The following is a 21,309-nucleotide window of genomic DNA, read 5'->3' on the forward strand; positions in this document are numbered from 1 at the left end:
GGGCCATCACTGCCCATCTTTTGTTTTTGTTTCTTTTAATGTATTTTGTACGCATGCATGCAGAGATGCATTGTTGGAGTTCAGAGGACAAATTATGACAATCAATTCTCTCCTTCCATGGACTGAACTCAGGTCATCAGGTGCTGAGCTACCTATCTCCATAGCCCATGAATTGTTTTTTTTTGTTTTGTTTTGTTTTTAAATTGACAAGAAATTTCACTCTCAAAAGAGTCTGGAGTCAGAAGAGTCAGCCTCAAAAGACAGGCTGGCGTCAAACTCACAGAGATCCACCTGCTTCTGCCTCCCAAGTGCTGAGATTAAAGGTATGCACCACCACTGCTCGGTGAAATCCTGTCTTAAAACAAACGAACGAACACTCAAGTCAGGCATAGCAGCTTATGCATTTAATACCAACACTCAATATGCAGAGGCAAGTATATCTTTGAATTTAAGGCCAGCCTGGTCTGCATAGTGAGTTCCAGGCCAGCCAGAGTGATGTACAAACAAAAAACACACACTCTTTTGATAAGATTACAGAACACAATATTCTAAACTTTGGTGGGCTTTTCCTTCTTAACAACACATCACAGAAGTATCTATACACAATTGGCTATGTACGCAGATCAACAGAAAGGCAAGCAGAACAGACAGTCCCATCAGCTATATGCAAACCCACGAGTAATTCTGTGCACTTCACCACCCTCACAGTGTGCTCCACAGAAGAAAGGGCAAAGCAAGTGTGAACTCTGTGACCAACAGAAGGTTGGAGCACTGGTGACAGACACTCTGAGTTGGAATATAAACCAACAAATGAATGAAAATGGATGTTTCTAAAAAGAGTCCGCCACACATGAAGGTATCTGGGGACGATCGGGGAAGATGATGGCTCAGAGACGGGTGCGGAAGATGGACGGGAATATGGTTAAAGTATGTAAAATGCATATCTAAAAATATCACCATGGAACTTAGTAAGTACATGCTGATTAAAAAAAAAAAACAACAACAACCACACGCCAGAAACAAATGGGAATGGTAAAAGCTGGCAGAGACTGTAAAGGTCAATAGTATGCCCTTTCTTAGAGGTCAACTCAACTACAGCTTCCCCAGGACTTGCACCAAATCTTAGTATTTCACAAAAGTAGTAACTTCAATTCCTATGCAAGTAACAGAGGAACTGAGAACTAAATCAAACACAATTCTCAAATGGGTCAAATTACTTCCAAGTGGACGCTGAGGCCAAGTCTTTACTGTGGAGCCCAGCTGAAAAGATTCCTGTATTATCAAGGCAAATAGGAACTCAAATGCCAGCCAATTGCAAAGAAAAATCACCCTAACTACTTGCTCTTCACTGTTCCTCTAAGAATGTGATGCTGGAGAACTGCTCGGAAACAGCTGACACACACTCAAAATAACTGGCAGGTTCACTGCCATCAAAAAGGTGAGCCGTTTACAGCAACTTACCTCCATCATCCAGGGGCCGCTTCTGTACTCCATATCCGTACACCGAGGGGTCCACCAGGGGTGTGGAATTATTCAAGTGAGGAATTGAATCAATTTTAGCAGCAATCTACAGAGAGAAATCAAATGTAAATACTTGGTAGCAAGTCCTAGTTGTATTCTGGGAGGGAAGATGGTGTCTTCTTTCAGGGGATGCGACCCCATTTCTCCCACCTGGAACATTTTCTCTGGTAGGCCAAACATTTTACCTGTTGAATTTTCTTTGGTTTTGTCACTTTAGAAATTAACTCCCCATACATTGTCTTTTAAAAATTTAATTCAGGGGAGAGGAGGTGTATGTGGAGGACAACCTATGGCAGTTGGTTTTCTTGTTCTGCCTCTTGAAGTTCACAGTTCAAACTCACATTGCCTTCACCTGCTAAGCCATCTCATCACCCCCTAAGAAAACCAGAATTTTTAGCCACCTTAATATATATGTATGCCACATCTTTCAGAGTTCTTTTGTATTAGACAAAATCCTACTCCATACCCTCAAACTAAGGGCAGTCCTCTGCCTCAGTCACCTGGCATGCTATTGTAAGCATGAATGTCACACCTGGCACTGGGCCATCTTAATTTTAAAAGCAGCCTCAAACATTCTTAGCACATAGTAAAAATGACCCAAAGTGGATTAGCAAGATAGCTCAGAAGGTAAAGAGCTTGCCACCCAAGCCTGACAATGTAAATGTGACCCCAGAAGCCACATGACAATGGAAAGGGAAAACATTTCATAAGCTGTCCTGACTTCCACATGAACACACATACACAAAATTATTTTTATTTTATGTTTATGGGTGTTTTGCCTACACATGTATCTGTGTACCATGAGTGCCTGGTGCCCTCAGATGCCATAAGAGGGTGTCAGATCCCCTGGAACTGAAGTTACAGATGGTTGTGAAGAGCAATGTGGGTACTGGGAATGAACCTGGATCACCTGGAAGAGCAGCCAATGCTCTTAACAGTCAAGCCATCTCTCTACATAACTTTTAAAAATGACCCTAAGGGTCGGAGAAAGAACTCAGTCAAGAGCTTCCTGTGCCTGCACAAAGTCTGGTTGCCCACTTTTGGGTATATATCCAAAGGATGCTCAACCATGCCACAAGGACATGTGCTCAACTAAGTTCATAGCAGCATTATTTATGATAGCCAGAACCTGGAAACAACCTAAGTGCCCCTTGACCAAAGAATTGTTAAGGAAAATGTGGTACATTTACATAATGGAGTACTACACAGCAGAAAAAAACGACGCCTTGAAATTTGCAGGCAAATGTGGATGGAGCTAAAAAACATCATTTTGAATGAGGTAACCCAGACCCAGAAAGACAATTATCATATGTACTCACTCATAAGTGGTTTTTAAACATAAAGCAAAGAACACCAGCCTACAAATCTCAGAGAACTTAGACAACAATGAGGACCCTAAGAGAGACGTACATAGATCTAATCTACATGGGAAGTAGAAAAAGACAAGATCTCCTGAGTAAATTGGGAGCATGGGGACCATGGGAGAGGGTTGAAGGGGAGGGGAGCAGAGAAAAATGTAGAGCTCAATAAAAATGAAAAAGAAAGAAAGAAAGAAAAAAAGAAAGAAAGAAAGTCTGGTTGCCATTCATGGTAGGTGGCTTACAATGATCTGTAACTCTAACTACTCCAGGAAATCTGACCCGCTTCTGGCTTTGGTGAACACACAAGAGGCACCTATCACACAGATATATAATAAAAACAAATCTTTTAAAACATTAATTTAAAAATGACTCCTAGTCATGTGGCAATGGTGCACACCTTTAATCCCAGCACTTGAGAGGCAGAGGCAGGTAGCTCTCTGTGAATTCAAGGCCAGCCTGATCTATATAGTGAGATCCAGGACAGCCAGGGTTACACAGAGAAACCCTCAGAACCAAAATAAATAAATAAAACAAACAGACAAATAACCCCCAAAGAGGTAAAGGGGTCCAAAGAGTACGCACCCTGAATACAGACAGGATCCAACCATAAGCCTGGACCTTAGGCAGGTTATTGCCCTTTGGAAGATGCCTCTGGTTTCCACATTTTTGTCTGCCTGGGCCTCCAAGTGCTGGGATTGCAGGTGTTTACCACCACACCTGGCCATTGCTTTTTTGAGTCAGGGTCTCATGTAATCTAGGCTGGCCTGGAACTCACAATACAGCCCAGGCTAAACTCACATTTGACCATCCTCCTACCTCCCGAGGGCTGGGACTGCAGGCGTGTACTATGATGCCCACCTTCCTTCCTTATCTGTTGGTCTTATTTGAGTAGGTATGGAATTATTAAAGGAAATGTTATCACTGGGGTGGGGTTTGGGTTTTCTTTTTTGTTGTTGTTTTTCGAGACAGAATTTCTCTGTGTAGCCTTGGTTGTCCTGGAACTCACTTTGTAGACCAGTCTGGCCTTGAACTCACAGTTTTGTCTGCCCCTGCCTCCCAAGTGCTGGGATTAAAGGTGTGGGCCACCACTGACAAACTGGCTTTGAGTTTTTAAAAGCCCACGCTATGCCCAATGTCTCTCTCTCTCTGCCTATGGATCAAGATATAGCTCTCAAGCATTTCTCCAGCATCATGCTGCCATGTTCCTCACCATGATGATAATGGAGTAAACTGCTGAAATTATAAGCAAGCCACCAATTAAATGCTTCCCTTTATGAGTTGCTTTGGTCAGGGTGTCTCTTCACAGGAACAAAAAAGCAACTAAGACAATATTATGTATATAGTATATAAGAGTATGGGATAACAGTTAAATAGACTAGAGTCAAGCATGGCAATCGTGTCTGTAATCCCAGCACTAGGAAGGAGTTCCAGGCTAGCCTGAGTTACACTGTCAATGTAAGACAATGTCTCAAAACAAACAAGCAAGCAAGCAAACAAAAGCAGGTTGGAAAGATGGCACATCAGTTAAGAGCTCTTACAGAGGACCTGAGTTTGGTTCCCAGTACCTATGATGGGTGGCTTACAATTACCTGGGGATCTGACACCTGTATGCATGTACACAAACCCACACACAGATACAAATGTATACACATAATAAAAATAAATTGTTTTACAACAAAAATGCAAGAATGAACAACAACAAAAAACCCACCATAGGTCAAAGTAGGAATATTGCAAATTTAAGGCCAACCTGGACTATATAAGGTAGACATTAACTCAGTTGAGCCCAGAGCTTTGCAAATGCAGGGCAAGTGCTCTACCACTGAGCTACACCCCCAGCTCTAACGAGAACTTGCCTCAAAAACACCCCCAAACAAATTTACAAAACAAGACCCACTGTTGCTATAGGATATCATTCGGTATGCTGTGAATACGTCCTGCTGTCACTGGTTGATAATAAAGCTACCTGGCCAACAGCGAGACAGAATAAGGTAGGCTACACAATCAAACTGAAGATGGAGATGAAGAAGGGAAGAAGCAAAGAATCTGGACAGATGCTGTGATCTGCCCAAGAAGCAAAATGTGAAAGACCTGGTAAGCCATAAAATAATAGAAATGGGTTAATTTAAAATGTAAGAGCTAGCTAGTAATAAGCCTAAACCATCGGCCAAGCATTTATAATTAATATAAGCTTTTGAGTGGTAATTTGGGAAGCGACTGCCATGTATAATTGGGCGAATGGGACAGAAAGTTCTGCTATTGATTACATATGGCACCCAAATACTCAGTGGGAATTTCCTCATATAAACCCCGAAAAAGCTTTAAAAAAAAACAAAAACCTAAACAAACAAAAAACAAAACAACAACAACAAAAAAGGATACTAAACACACAAAAGAACAGAGGCAAGCACAGCTTCTTGGTAGCAACATTTCTTGGGAAGGTTCTTTTTGCTAGTGGTAAGCAGAGGCACAGCTCCTTTACGACGAGGCTGCCTGGTTTGTACTGGTGGCCTGGCCCCAACAGCTTGCCAGAGTTGAGGCAGTAAGCACGACTCTCGCTGGTATCTCTGCCATGAAACAGTCTCTTAGGAAGTCTAGTGGGGCGGGGCCAGTCACCAAAGCAGGCTTTGGTCCTAGCCACACCCCCTTAGCAATTTAAAGACTCACATGGTCAGAAGAGGATTACAAATGCAGGGTAAAGACAGATTTAGAAGGAGAAAACCTCTAAATGGGTTAATGTGCATAGGCTTGAGAAAGAGAAGAGAGAAATATATAACCTAAGAATAAAAATATAGATTTAAAATAATAAAGTACTTAGAGAGGGGAATAAAGTAATATAAAGAAAATGAATTATATAAGGATGGAAAATACAGAGTCTAGGTTATGTATGTTGTTGTATTTTCTTTAGATTTTTTTTTTTGGCCGTTAAAGGACTAATTGCTGAGAGACATTTGATTATAAAAGGTACTGAATTAAATCAATCTATATATTTTAAAAATATCTTAATTCCAAAATTTAAACAAAAAGGTATGTCACTTTGGAGAAGAGGTTGTGTTTTTGTATCCACAGGAAATAAGAGGCTATAGATTCATTCTGGGTTAAGGAAAATAAGGTTTGATTGAGGAAAATCCTTTGAAATCTTAACTATTGACATGGGAAAATAAACCTAAAGTAACAAGACACATAATGTATATTTTACCTGCTCAGACATAAAGCAACAAAGTATCTTTGACTGGCTTACATACAATGCAGTTGATATTTATACAGCTATATATTTTCAGAACAAGGGGATGAGACACCAATAAAGACAGACGGACTGGATTATCCGATGTCTCAGAATGCCTGTTACAGTTCCCTCTGAGCTCTACATCCAAAACAGCTTCAAGGCTGCTGGCTGAGATGGACCAGCTGAACAAAATACCCCAGTCAGGATTTGACTATAATACTAAATTTTCACAGGGTCCCCTTTAGATTACCAGTACCACCCCAATCAGCAGGAAGTAGTTTAGAAAACTATGCCCAAATTCCCAAAATATTGTTTATGAATGTTGGCCCTCATTTAAGGGGGTTGGCTATAAATTGTTAAAGGTTAGTCAATCTTTTTTCTAAAGAAGAAAAGGGGATATATATATATATATATATATATATATATATAATGATTTGATTGAAAAAAGGATAGATTATTGAATTTTCTTTAAAAAACCTGTTAACCTCAAAATATTTTACATTGGTATGGATTTTAGTTTACTGATCCAAATTAAAAGTCTATTTTGTTATGTTGTATGTATATTTCTACTCTTGTTTAATGTATTATGTTTATGCATCTCATTTAAAAAGTAATGTATAGGGCTGAAGAGATGGCCCAGTGGCTAAGAGCATTAACTGTTCTTTCAGAGGACCTGGGTTCAATTCCCAGCACACACATGACAACTTACAACTGTCCATAATTCCAGTTCCAGGGGACCCAACACCCATGGCAAAACACCAACACACATAAAAATAGAAAAATTTAAAAAGTAATGTATAATTTAAAAAATACAGATTAATAGTCATCTATAATAGGCAAACTTACAGGCATATTAAGTTTTCTAGGTATACAAAGATATATTTCAATTAGGTAATTGCCAACCACTTCAAAGACCTACAGAATATGGCATTTAAGATGTTTTAAGAACTTATATTTTTCTCAACAGCGAGACATGTCTGCTTATAGCAGCACCAATTACTTCAAAGAGGACGATGGGCATCAAAGAAGCTCCTTACGGAGTTTGCTTTCAATGTGGCAAGGCTAGCCATTTGGGCAAGAAATTGCTTTTGTCTGGACTACTTGACAGTATGCTGTATAAACTGACAAGCAGGACCCACAAGAAAGTGACCATTAAACTTTGCCAAAACAAGATGGGGTGCTCCTTCAGGTTTCTGCTTCATAGAAGAAACTACCAGACATTCTTCCAAACACAGAGGAAAGCGACTGATGAACTTTGCCAATATAGGCGGCACAGTTCTTCAAACTTTCTGCTTTGCTAAAAAGCCTGCGAGATAGTCTAGGCCTGTAGGCTAAAGATGGATGCCCCAACTTTACAGAAGAACTTTGGGTGACTATCCAGGTAGTCATATCTTTGTCATTTCTAAAATTTTGGAAGGTTCTTGTAAGGCACTCTCTGTTTATTCAGGTATTATATCCTTCTGGGATCTTTGATGTAATTGAAGACTAGATGGTTATTGTTTTCCTTAGTTATGATAAAAGATAAATCAGATATGAAACTTTAGATTCACCAAGATAAGATAATCAAGTATTCTCTCTGATTTTGTCAAATACAAATAGACTAGCTATTGCAACTATAATTCTTACTTGTAAAGTGTTTTGTCATATGTAATTTTACTATGTTAAAGTTAAAACATTCCTTTTTGATTAGACAGAAAGGGGGAAATGTAGGACGTCCTTCTGTACACTGTGAATATGTGTTGCTGTCACTGGTTGATAAAAAAGCTGTTTGGCCAATGGCAAGACAGAATAAGGTCAGGCTGTATAAATAATCAAACTGAAGATGGAGATGAAGGGCAGTCAGCACAGACGCTGTGAGTCACCCAAGAAGCGAGATATAAAAGAACCGGTAAGCCACAAGTCACATGGAGAAGCATAAAATAATAGAAATGAGTTAATTTAAATGTAAGAGCTAGCTAGTAATAAATCTGAGCCATGGGCCAAGCTTATATAATTAATATATGCCTCTGAGTAGTAATTTGGGAAGCCACTGCTGGATATAATCAGGTGGACAGGACAGAAATCTCTGCCACTGGCTACACACTGTAGTTCTGAAGCAGTCTAAATTTGAATCCTCGTGATACAAATATTTGTTACAATATATCATTTATATGAAACTGTACATTTTATTGTTACAGTATAAAGAAACAATGTTTTTCTTTATCATACAAATGTGACCTTATAGGTCCTGGGTGACACAAATCTTTAATCCCAGTACTTGGGAGGCAGAGGCAGGAAAGGCAGATTCTCTACAAATCTGAGGCCAGGCTGGTTTACAGAGCAAGTTCCAGAACAGCTAGTTACACAGAGAAACCCTGCCGTCTTGAAAAACCAGAAAGAAAACAAAACCAAAAACCAATGCAACCCTGCTCCAAGAAATGGTTTCGGTATATAATAAAACAAGAAACAGTCTGAATATTTTTTATTTATTCCTTCTCTAGGGCAGTAATTCTCAATTTTCCTAATGCTATGGCCCTTTAACATAGTTCCTCATATTATGGTGACCCCATCCATAAAATTATTTTCATTGTTACTTCGTAACTGTAATTGTGCTATTATTGTGAATCAGAATGTAAGTATCTGTGCTTTCAGATGGTCATAGGTGACCCATGGAAAACGGTTGTTCAACCCCAATGGGGTTGCAACCCACAGGTTGAGAACCACTGCTCTAGGGGTTGGCGTTATTTTTACACACTTACAGAAAAGCTGAGTGATCTGTCTAATGCCACCCACCTCAGAAGTAGCAGAAAACCACATTTAAACTTCCCCAACTATTCAGCAAGGTTCCTAGCTACTAGGCAACCTCCAGTACAGTATTCAAGGTATGTATGCCATCCTAGCTGACTATCTATGCAGCAGCTGCTCAGAAATCTGCTCTAGGGAAGTGAGGTACAGGCAGCCCTCTATTCATACTGTGCAGGCTGAAGTCACAGGAGACAGGATACTCCACAAAACGCAGTCCTCTAGTCCTTACCTCCGGCCTGACCTAAAGGGGACTCTGCTGGTGAAATTCTATTGCATTAAGTGATTTTTCTCTTTTGGAGGGACAAGGACTATATTTTAAACAGTGATGAACAAGTAAAAAAGCAGCATCTTAAGATGTTTAGCCTGCACTGTCAAATTAGCAGAAATATGGAGAAAAGGGGCATGGGACCAGGAATCCTGGTTTTGCGCCTCAAGATGGTTCAGTAGGTAAGGTGCTCAGCTTCGCAAGCATGAGGACCAGCTTTAAATCCCCAGCCGTTATGTAAAAAGTTGGGTATAGTCACGAATACCTGCAACTCTAATGTTGTAGGGAGAAGAGACAAAAGGATTGCTGGGGTTTACTAGCTAAAGGTTCAATGAGAGACAGGATTTGCAGTGACAGAGCAGAACGCCCAACAGCCCTCTCCCATCTAGCTTCTGCAAGAACACACAATCTCAGAGTCCATCCAGTATGCATGACTGTGAGTAAGGTGGCAAGATTCTTTTTCTTGGGATGTTCTGGGAGATGCAGGATCCATGCTTTCAAGAACACACACACACTGTTCTTAGTTCTCTCATATGCACAGCAAAGTCTTCCCTTTTATTATTTCAAGGCCACGCTCAATGGGTACAGTGCTTGCCACAGAAGCCTGAGTTGAGTTTGGATCCCCCCATATCCACATAAAAAAGCCAGACAAGCATGGTGGCCCGCCTGCAATCTCGTCCACTTAGGTGGCAGAGGCAAGAGAGTCCCTAGGACAGCTGCCTACACTAGCTCAGTGAGCTTGGTTTCAGTGAGAGACTTTCTCAGTAAATTAAATGGGAAGCAACTGAGGAAGAGGAAGACACAGATGTCAACCTCTGGCCTCAAAGCATACTTGCAGAGTGCATTCACACATGCAACAAGAATATGAATGCTGCTGGGTGGTAGTGGCGCACACCTTTAATCTCAGCACCTGGGAAGCAAAGGCAGGTGGACCTCTGAGTTCAAGGTCAGCCTGGTCTATAGAGTGAGTTCCAGGACAGTTAGAACTCTACAGAGAAACCCTGTCTGAAGAAATAAAATTAGAATATGCATACATGTATGCATGCATACAACACACATGAGCAAAAGAAGAAAAAGAAAATATTTTAAACTGGAATCACACAAGGTAGCTCATGACTATAATGCTAGCACTGAAGCAGAAGGACTGCCACAAGTTCCAGGTCAGCCTGGAATGCAGCATGAGACATTGTCTCAAAACAAACAAAAATATTTTAAATCTAATGTGGTTGTCATGAACCTATAATCTCAGCACCTGGGATACTGAGGCAGGAGGACTTCAAATTAGAGGCCAGCTTGAGTTACTGTTCTGTTCAATGCAAAAGGATTATCCCACCTGGGCTCCTTGACTGTTTACACTTCATTATGGAGGGCTGGAGAGCCATGAGACTCTCCTTAGTATCCATCCACTTTTCAACACCTCCCTCTGTATGTAACACTGCCGGAACTGCAGGAAGTCTTGGGGAAAGGCTAGACTATACAAATTTGGGGGGGGGGTTCACTACTGCTGGATAGTTGCTTTCCAGGTGTGACCTGCTTAGGGAAAGAACCCTCACTTATGCTCTGGAAGTCCTATAAATTCATTGGTTCCATGGTGAAATTATGTAGTTTGTTGTTGGGACCTTAGGAAAAGGGGCAGACATTGCTTCCCTGGAAAGAATTCCAGGAGGCTGGAGAGATGGCTCAGAGGATGAGAACACTGGCTGCTCTTCTGGAGGTCCTGAGTTCAATTCCCAGCAACCACATGGTGGCTCACAACCATCTGTAATGAGATCTGTCACCCTCTTCTGGCGTGCAGGCATATATGGAGGCAGAATGTTGTATACATAATAAATAAAATAAATCTTAAAAAAAAAGAATTCCAGCAACACACAGTGAGACCCTAAACCCCAATATAAAACAAAATAAAAATAGTAAGCAATGTACTGAGACTTCACAAACACTGCAGAAGTCATGAAGGAGTCATAGTAAATTACTGTCACTAGGACACTGGCACTTGCTATTCACAGTACACTCAAGATTGAGATGACAGGCTCAACACCATGAAGGTTCATCTTGCAAACTCAAACAGGAAGCTAGAGTCCACCAATTCACCCTTACAGACAGGCAGAACAGCTAAATGCTAAGCAATATGTGTTTCCCATGATCTGTGTGGTCTTCAACAGTCTTAGTAACCATGCCTGGGGAAATACGAGCCTGGACTGGCATATTCTGCTCCCTCTACCAGCAGGAGACTGTGGCCAGGACCACAGACCCAGTGCCAGGATCTAGAGTCACAAACGACAGGGTCTCCATGCCCAAGTACATCACAGAGAAACGTGACACATCATATTCAGATTCCCTACACAGGGACGATGTCTGCAGTACTTCATTCCTTTGTAAGCTCTTCAGGGACCTGCTAAAGAACTTACTGTGAGGGGGTTACCTGGGGATAACAATGTAACAAATACAAAGTACTAAGAACCAGAAATGGCCACTTGAACCTTTTGTGGAAGTGTTAACAGCAACAAAGAAAAGTCAGAGCCTACAGCACACAATCCTAAATCAACACTGGGCTAGGGGTGTGGCTTGGAAGCAGAGCCTGTACATAGCATTTACCAAGCCTAGATGGAGTTCAAGCCAGACCTAAAAGAAACAATGTTTTTTATGCCTAGAAACCCTTATTCAGGAACATTTCCCATCTCTTCAGTATCAACTAATTTTTTTAAAGATTTATTTATTTATTATGTACACAGTGTTCTGTCTGCATGTACACCAGCAGGGCAAAAGAGGGCACCAGATCTCATTATGGATGGTTGTGAGCCACCATGTGGTTGTTGGGAATTTACCTCAGGTCCTCTGGAAGTACAGTCAATGCTCTTAACCTCTGAGCCATCTCTCCAGCCCAGTATCAACTATTTTTAAGAAAATTAATGCCATCAAGAATTTCCACTTCACAGATGAAAACCTGATGCTTAAATAAGAGTTAAATAAGCCAAGCATGGTAGCACATGCTTGTTCTGTGAAAGTTGAGACACTGGCTGGCCAGTGAGATATCACCCAAGAGGAAACAAAAAGACCTTGTCAAAGTCTCCTAGCTGCTTAGTGGGATGGTCCACTTCCACAGCAAGATCAGAGTCTTATCATATCACTACCATCCACTGACCAGCAAATGAGTTGCCATGTAAGAACTCTCGCCTGGCCCCTAAACATTAAGTAAAAGGAATTCTGACATGAGATGTCAGTTCCCAGCTCTTCCTAACCATTCACTGCATCCACAAGGGCAGACTAAAACTCTCCTACATCTGCAGCACTTCAGAAACTCACAGCAGCACAAGCTTAGTGAGGTGGTTAAACTGCCTTCTAGGGGTGCTCTGGAAGAACAGGCCTGTCCCAGCCACTGTGGTCCCCTGGAGCATCTGTTAACTGGGTGCTCTATAAAATATTTCTGCAGAGTTCTGCTGTTAGGAGTCTCAAAAGGGTCCATGTTCTGCCAGAGTTAAAGGAGACTTTCACTGTGCTGGGCACGTGTTTAATAAACACCTGTGGAAGGCAAAGCAGGAATGGAGAAGTCCACTTGAGAGGATTACGTTGAGACACTGGGCTGACAGGTGGAGCTGAGGATGGCATGCCCCTTGGCGCTCTTCCTCTGCATCTGCTCCAGGTCAGAGAGCTGCAGTCACCTCACTGAGGGGAAAAATGATTCAAGGAACTAGACAGAAAAATCAAATCCTGCTTAAAATTCAAGAGCCAGCCCCAAGAGCCACACCATATAACATATTCACTACTTGTGTGCATGTGCCTGTGTGTGCGTGTGTGTATACCTGTGTGAGGCCAGAGACTGGCACTGGATGTCTCCCTCAGTCATCCGCCCCATTTTTTTAAGACAGGGTCTCTCACTGAACCTGGAATTCATCAATTCAGCTAGGCTGGCTCTTTTAGAGCAGAGTCTCATGCAGCCCAGGCCAGTTAACAATCACTAAATGTTGCCCTCAAATTCTTGATTCTTTGTCTACCTCACAAGTGATGGAGCTAAGATGTGTACAAGACCAATGAGTTTCTCCTGCCTCTACTGCCCCAGGTAGATTAGGGATTAGTAACAAACCATGCACCTAGGGATCTGAACTCAGGTCCTCATGAATCTGTAGCAAGGTATGTTACCATCTGGGCTATCTTCCAAGACCCCAATACTTTGAGAAAAAACTGCTCTATCTCCTTTGGTTTATTTTCAAACATGAGATGAGAATTCTAGCGCCTGCCCTGTATCTAACACCACAGGAAAATGAAAGTAGCCATAAGCGTGTGTGATTCATCTTCCTACTGGCCCAGTCCCGGAAAGAGGCCTTGGACATGGCAACTCCTCAGCTCTTCATTATAATGGCAAGTGACTTGCTACTGCCTACTCTCCCAGTACCACTGCAGTTTGTGCCTGCAGAACAGACTGGCTGTTCTTCCCAGTATCTTGTAAAACTCCAAATGCATCTAACTGTGGTAGTATGCACACCTTAGCTCCATCATTTGTGAGGTGGGCCAAGGATCAAGAGTTTGAGGAGGGCGGTGGTGGCGCACGCCTTTAATCCCAGCACTTGGGAGGCAGAGGCAGGTGGATCTCTGTGAGTTCGAGGCCAGCCTGGTCTACAAGAGCTAGTTCTAGGACAGGTCCAAAGCTACAGAGAAACCCTGTTTCAAAAAAAGTAGTCTTTCTCCAAAAAGGCTATACTATATGAAGAGTCTGAGGGCTACATTTAGTGACTGTGAACTGGCCTGGGCCACATGAGACTCTATTTAAAAAGAGCAAAATTATTCTTTTCAATTGAGATGATCCACAGGTGAAACAGAATAAGAAGGCAGTGGGGTATGGTATACACCTTTAATCCTAGCACTTGGGAGGTAGAGGCAGGCGGAGCTCTGATTACAAGGCGAGCCTGGTCTACACAGATTTCACGACAGTCAGAGCTACATACAGAGACCCTGTCTCAAAAAAAAAAAGACAGGGCAGAAGAGTGCGAACAAACACATTATAATATGGTAGAAAATCAAGAGACCACAATAAACATGGCCATTTTTCTAGCTGCAGCTGGATGGAGTTGAGTGTTCATGGATGTGAAAGGGCTGCTGAGATTTACCTAGAGCAACATTTTCTAGAGTTTGATCCACAGAATTGATTTGTTTCCAAAAAGTAACATAACCCTCTCTACCCTGGTTGGTAGGAATTACTGCAGATGCAGAGGAGGTCCTGCAGCAAGGAGGTGCCATGTAATAAATGTACCTGTCCTACAAGTTCTTTTCCATCAAAGTCCCAGTAACAGTGTGTAGCTCAAACATGACAGTCAAGGTCTGGCAGCTACTTATAAGATACCTGGGTTTCTTAATGGGTTCCCAGTTTGGAAAAGGATGGGAGAAAAACTGTCAGTCAGGAACCTCGACAGGCAGTATAACACAGCAGCAAGGCGGCAAGACTGCTGTGCCAGACACTGAAAGCAGTCAGCTTTCCTGGACAAGCCAGATGCCTAGATCTGTATGTAAAACCGCACTAGCTTCTAAGTGTTACAGCATGGGTGAGACAAGACACAGCTGCGGGTTTCTAGGGATCTTCTCCAGCCCACGAGGCACTAGCTGGAGAGCTGTGGTCATGGTATTTACTACATAGCTGGGACTTCAAAAAACAGCAAAATTTGGTAACATAAGTGGGCTGTGAAACCTAAAGATAATGACAAATTTCAAACACTCCTTGTTATTTGTGTAAATTCCACTGGAAGTGAGAAAAATCTATAAAGTGTACCATGGAACGCAGTTAACTTACTATCTTCTTTTCAATACCAAGTAAGTTTCCAACTTCTACAAGCACAATGGTTCTCAACCTTCCTCATGAGTTTGCGACACAACCCTCAATCATAAAATTATTTTGTTGCTACTTAACTGTAACCTTGCTACTATTATGAACTGTAGTGTAGATACTACCTGATAAGGAACTCTCAAAGGGGTCAAGATTCATAGATTAGAACTGCTGCACTAACACAGGGCAGCCACCAGCTGAAACTCTTATTGGCTCAGCAAAGGTTCAGCACTGCCCCACCAGAGCAAAGTCTCAGGAGCAGGTCAGGGATTCCCCCAAGCATTTGGGAAAGATGAAAGGAGTATACAGACACAAGGCACTGATTTCAACAAAACACAATTTCATTCTGTTCAGCACTCAGCAGCTCAAGTGAGTAATGAACCAGACCCACATATTAAACGGGCAAAGGCATGAGCTGTCAAGGTGCATCCAATAGCCAGGGAATGGAGCTTTTGCTAATAGCAGACACATTCTGTTCTTTTAAATGAAATCTGCTGCTTCTGCCAATATTGTTTTACTGAAGCGCCACATTAGCCCAGGGAAAAGTACATTTAGCCCAAGCAGTTCACTCTCAGTCTCAAAAGTAGGAAATGCAGCACCACAAGGAAGCTGAACTTCTGAGGTCACACACTAATCAATTATTTCCTCCACAAAGATGCCAGTAATGATTGGATTTCCAGGTCTACAAACTTCCTAAAAGGTTATCTTCTATTGACCTAAAATTACATTTATTTGTGTGGTTGCACATGTGCCATGGTGCCCATGTGAAGGTCATAGGTTTTATGGAAGTTACTTCTCTCTTTGTGCCACATGGGTCCTGAAATTGAACTCAAGTCCTCAGGTTTGGTGGCATTAAGCTATTAAGCTATTCTGTTAGCCTTCTCAATTTTATAATGGTTTGGTCACTTTTACTTGGGTACAAGGCATGGTGCCCATCTTCCTGAAGACTATTTATACTGCACTTTGAATACATACACTAACTATGGAGCTGGGTAATGCATAGGCCCTTGATGGTGTTTAAGTCCATAATTCCAGCTCTTTAGGAAACTAAGCATGAGGCTATTCTGAACACCACAGTAAAATCCTGCCTCAACAAAATCACCTCTACAACAAACAGGAACTTAAAAAAGTCCTAAAACACACTGACTTTGGCAAATGAACCTATCTTTAGGAAAGCTAGTGGGAGGCTGTTGGTAGTTCACACACCGTGATGGCATACGACCCTGTGAACAGGCTACCATCTTCACTGGATGACTGATGCTAATAGACCTTCTGAAAACTTTTTCTTTTTAGACAGATTCTCATGTAGTCCAGGCTGGACTCAAACTTGCTGTACTCCCTATATAGCTGATGACAACCTTGAGCTTCCTAATCATCCTGCCTCCATCTGTCAAGTGCTGGAATAACAATGTGTGCCACCATGCTTTGTTTATATAGCACTGGGGACTGAACCCAATATATATATAACACGCCCACTAGGCAACCATTCTACCAACTAAGCTATATCTTCAGTCAGGAAGCATTTTTGAATCATCCCCAGAAAAACTTTTAAAAGCAAAGCAGACCCATATCCACTGGTCCCTCTTGTAACCAATGCCAGGGCACAGGGCAGACTGTGACTCTGGAAGATGGGCTTTGGCTCCAAGTCCACACCCTTAGCATCTCTAAACTAGCTGAAGAAACGTTTGAATTTGCTAAGCAGTCAATGACTTGAAAAACTAGTCATGACACTCTACGAATATCTAGCTGTCTTAGACTTTACCAGTAGTTCAAATTAGATCCTTTCCCACTGCCCTTCAGAACACACAATAATCCACTGGACGCCCACTCTGAAAATATTTGTAAATTTCCTATGTATCTTTAGAGAATCCCTTTGAATTCAAGCACACTACCAGCAACATCAACTGATGTTATGAGCATGGAGACACCCATATAAAGATACTTCAAGACACCAGGAAAGAAGCTCAGTGGCTTAAATGACAAAGCTATGCAACAGGCTTAACAGACTGAATTCCAGAAGGGTCACTTCGTATTACTAGAGCTTGCTATGTTAACTGAACACAAGACAACTCATTACTCTGAAAAACTAAAGGCCTTCCTGTTACTGGTATTTATGAGATCAGTCAAAAAGGGAGAAAGTTCTATGCTTATTAAAAATGAAGAAATATGGGTTGGAGAGATGGCTCAACAGTTAAGAGAACTGACTGCTCTCCCAGAGGACCTGGGTTCAAATTCCAGCACCCACATGGCAGCTCACAACTATCTGTAACTCCAGTTACAGGGAGCCCAACATCCATGACAAAACACCAATGAACATAAAATAAAAATAAATAAGCTAAACAAAACAAAGAAAAAATGAAGAAATATAGCTTAGGAGGCACACCTGTGATCCCACCTATGTGGGATGAGGCAAAAGCCTGAGTACAAAGCAAACCTGGGCATCTTAATGAGACCTCAACACTTTTTCATTGTATGTTGAAAGGCTTGCTTATCATGTACAAGGTCCCTGGTTCAATTCCCAGTACAAACAGGACAAAACAAAATCTTATTCCCACTTCCTGGGCTGAGGGAGGCATCTCATCTTGGCAGCCCTCTCTGCATGTAATGGAGACACAGAACCCTGACCATTCAGATACTCAAACAGAATCTCCCTTGCTAAGCTTTACCATATACATACAATGCAGATTTTTTTAAAAGATAATTTTACTTTATGTGTGTAGTTTTGCCTGCATGCATGCATGTCTGTTCACAACCTATGTGCAGTACCAGAAAGGGCGTCCGATCCCCTGGAACTGGAGCTTCGTAGCTTTGTTAGCCACTGTGTGGGTGCTGGGAATACAATCCAGGTCCTCTCCAAGAGTAGAGTTCCACAATACTGATTTCTAATGTTCCAGTTTTATCCAATGTAATCTACTAAAATAACCCCCAAATTACCACCAACCCCTATATTTTGGGGTGTGCGGGGAGACAGGGTCTCATATAGCTCTGGCAGTCCTAAAGTAGCTCTGTATACCAAGTTGGCCTCAAACTCACAGAGATCCACCTGCCTCTGCCTCTGAGTGCTGGCATTAAAGGCGTGCACTACTATGCCAGGCTCTCTTTTTAAAAACCCCTTTCAAATCTTCAAAGGTTGCATGGCCTTCCAGCTGTTGTCACTCAGAGGCAGCTCACGCGACTGCTGCTCCAGACATTGGTGTGCTTCAGAAGTAACAACAGTGCTGATCGTTTTCCCTCATCCGCGCTCCACACTAAGGCAGCATTTACCAGAAGGCACCCCTTTGAGCAAGTTAAGGGATGCAGAGTCTTAGCAATGCTTAAAAATTCATTTTATCATTCTGGAGGCAGAGACAGGCAGATCTGAGTCCGAGGCCAGCCTGTCTACAGAGCAAGTTCAAGGACAGCCAGTGCTAAACAGAGAAACCGTCTCCAAAATAAATAAATTAAATAAATAAATAAATAAATTTTATGTTCAACTATAGGGCCACAGCAAAAGCAAAAGACCTGAACTTTCTAAAGCAGTGACTGCAATTGTTAGGGGTCACAGAAAACCAACACTCTGGCATAGACGGAAATCCAGTGCAAAATAGGGTTCAGGACTCTGTCTGGCAGAAGAAAACACTAGAAAGTGCCAGTGAGCAGAGTGGTGGCCGGAGAACTGGGTGGAATGTTTATCCATTATAACTGGTGAGTAACTCTAAAGAAGACAGATGGATGCTCGCTATTGTACCGGATGGCCTAGAGAAAATTTTGGGTGAGCCCAACATTTGGGAAGTGTTAGGCTCCAAGATAATGTCTACTGAACCATTACTACTAAATGCAAACTCTATGGGAGACTGGTGGAGTTCCCTCGCAGGACTACTAGGAGGTGATAAAAAGGCCCCATTTTTACGTGCACAGGTGAGGACTTCCTAAGAACGAGCCCTGTGGCATTCTGCTAGGAATCAACCCGTCATTAGTTACAGTCCAGCTTTCAAAGAACCAGAGAGCTTACAAAGTCAGAGAAGATAAACATCACTGAACAGAGGGAAGTTTGAGCGTCAGGGTAACTTGTCACTAAGTTTCAGGCAAGATACAAGGACAATTCTGTTCTAGGCACTATGCCAGGAGCTAGAGAGGTCCCACACTCATTCTCCAGGGAAACTCAAGTCCTCTAAATGACCAGTTTCACTGACAAAACGCCCGATATTGCCAGATGGTAAAGTTTCACGGTCGGAGCGAGTCAATCCCACACTTTTCCCAGCAGAGGAGGGCTATCGGCAGAAGGAACTCTTGGGGACCACCCACTTAACACCTCCTCTCTCCTTTCTGCAAAAAAAAAAAAATATAACCCTCTTAAGCATAAAATTTTCTCGAATTTCCTCCAATCCGCTTGAAATGTAGCAGCAAGTGAAAGATGAAGTTTTCCACGGCTGCAGGAGCCACGTCTAGGGCGTGAGATGAATGCTCAGGGTCTAAAGCCGAGTGCCCACCAGGAGCTGCTGGGATTTGAACCCCGGCTGGCAGACCTGTGGATGCAACCGGGCGAGCAAGCGCCAGAAGCTCTCGACTAAGGTTTTCTCCGGACCTGGGGCGCCTGAGGGAACCGCCCGGGCCTCCCGCGTCCCAGGCGCCCACCCTAGGCGTCGGCGAGGCGGTCTCCCGCCCCCAGCCCGGGCCTCCCTCGCCCGTACCTGCCGGACCCGGTGCAGGGCATCCACGAAGCCCTCAGCCTTCATGCCCACCGGAGCGCTCTGCCCCTGCACCAGCTCCGCCATGGCCGACCCCACCGCCGCCGCCGTCGCTCCGCTTCCCCGGTCCGGCCTCCCGCTCCGCTCCGGGACCCGTAGCCGGAAAGGGAAAGTCGCCCCACTTCCGGCGGAAGGGAAGCGAAGGGAAGGCACTGCCCGCTCAGTGAGAGATAGATTGGGGAAAAGTCGCGTCTGTGAGGCGGGGTCTCAAGGCACGTGACCGCTGTCCGGCCGGAAGTGGGGGCGTGGTCGTTGCGCGAGGGGGCCTGCCCAGCGCACGAGGCGGCTGTCCGTCAAGAAGGCCGGGTCGCGACCCCGCCCTCCAAAGGGGTCCTGGGCACCCGGCTTTGGGTGACTGTGTGACGGCTGCTGGGACGCAGTTGCGTCCTCCAAGTTCCTGCTGTCAGGTTTTGGCACCTGATGGAAGAGAGACTTGGCTCTTCCAACACCTCACCCAACTGTCGAGGTGCACTGGCAGCACCCCCCCTTCGCGCCCAGTAGCCGTGGTGTGCTGCGTTGACTAGGACCTTTACGTGGCACTAGAAAGCTCAGTAGTCCAGAATGGCAGTGTTCTGCCTTTGCCCCAGGACTGGCCATCAGTTTGCCAGGAATGGGTTTGATGACACTACTCAATGAGGCCACCTTGGCTGTAATGCCAGCTCGGTGTCCTCTTTCACATTCTTTCTCTAGGGGAACAGGAAATACCTACCATAGGACCATCATTGCCTCCGGGCCTGCTGAGGCAAGAGGCCTTCACGGAATGTCTGAAGGCTTGGGGGAAAAAAGTAACAGTGATTTCTCAGGGCAAGGAGTCTTACTTTGGAATACTGTTCTTCTGCCTTCAATCCTGTTGGAAAAAAAAAAATCAACTCACTTGCCAACACATTTGGGAGGCGGATTAGCACCGGAGGATCAGGAGTTCAGGGTCATCTTGAGTTAGATGAGTTACTTAGTGAGGTTTAGGCCACCCTGGGCTAGATACTTGAGACTCTGTTTCCCTCCCTCCCTTCTTTCCTTCATTTCTGTGTTTGCATGTATGGATGTGTTGCCACATGCATGTGGAGTCAGGGGACAAGTTGTTGAGTTAGATGTCTCCTTCTACCATGTGGGCCCAGGAATCAAACTCAAGCCATTAGGCTTGGCTGCAAGCCCTCATACTCACTGAACCATCTCACCACCCTGGAGACTCTTGTGTTGACCTGTATTCCTAGAGTTTGGCACATAGGAGGTGCTTTAGGAAACTCATTTTGAATTGAATAATGTTGAAGATGAATAATTCCTAAATTATGACAAAATAAAAGAATAACCAAATTGCAAAATTGAAATTGAGCACTTTTAGACAGATCGTTTCAAAACGTGGAGGGAAGCACGCATGAGCAGTGTGGGCATTGCAGAGTCCTCACCACCTGGAAGCAGGAGCCAGCACTCAGGATGGTTGAGGCTTTTCACCGTTTCTGTTGTGAAAATTAACCACAGAGTTTCAGTCTCACAGGCAGGCATGGTCCTGCTTGACGTCCTATCAGTGAGGCTCATGTTTACTGCTTATACCTTTGAGAAAAGAATGTCCACTCTTCCACACTCCTGCTGGCTCTCTGTGTAAGCAGAAATTGGGG

General features: G+C 43.3%; 1 protein-coding gene across 7 annotated transcripts in view; it reads right to left on the reverse strand.

Annotated features, from left to right (window-relative positions):
* The window catches only part of Fubp3 (far upstream element binding protein 3), a 51,341-nt gene extending 31,541 nt beyond the window's left edge, over nt 1-19,800 (reverse strand). For 4 of the 7 annotated variants that reach the window (XM_048432031.3, XM_048432032.3, XM_048432029.3 and 1 more), the window contains exons 1-2: nt 19,640-19,798; nt 1,462-1,567 (exon numbers count right to left, since the gene is read on the reverse strand). In XM_048432031.3, coding sequence (XP_048287988.2) covers nt 1,462-1,567; nt 19,640-19,723 — 190 coding nt within the window. In that variant the 5' untranslated portion in view covers nt 19,724-19,798. Of the gene's footprint in view, nt 1-1,461; nt 1,568-19,639 lie in introns of all 7 variants that reach the window. The other 3 variants (XR_007231553.3, XM_048432030.3, XM_085681380.2) reach the window with 2 other exon arrangements.
* Nucleotides 19,801-21,309: the final 1,509 nt, after the last annotated feature.

Source organism: Myodes glareolus, chromosome 21 (genome assembly GCF_982192425.1).
Source record: "Myodes glareolus chromosome 21, mMyoGla1.1, whole genome shotgun sequence".
NCBI lineage: Eukaryota > Metazoa > Chordata > Mammalia > Rodentia > Cricetidae > Myodes > Myodes glareolus.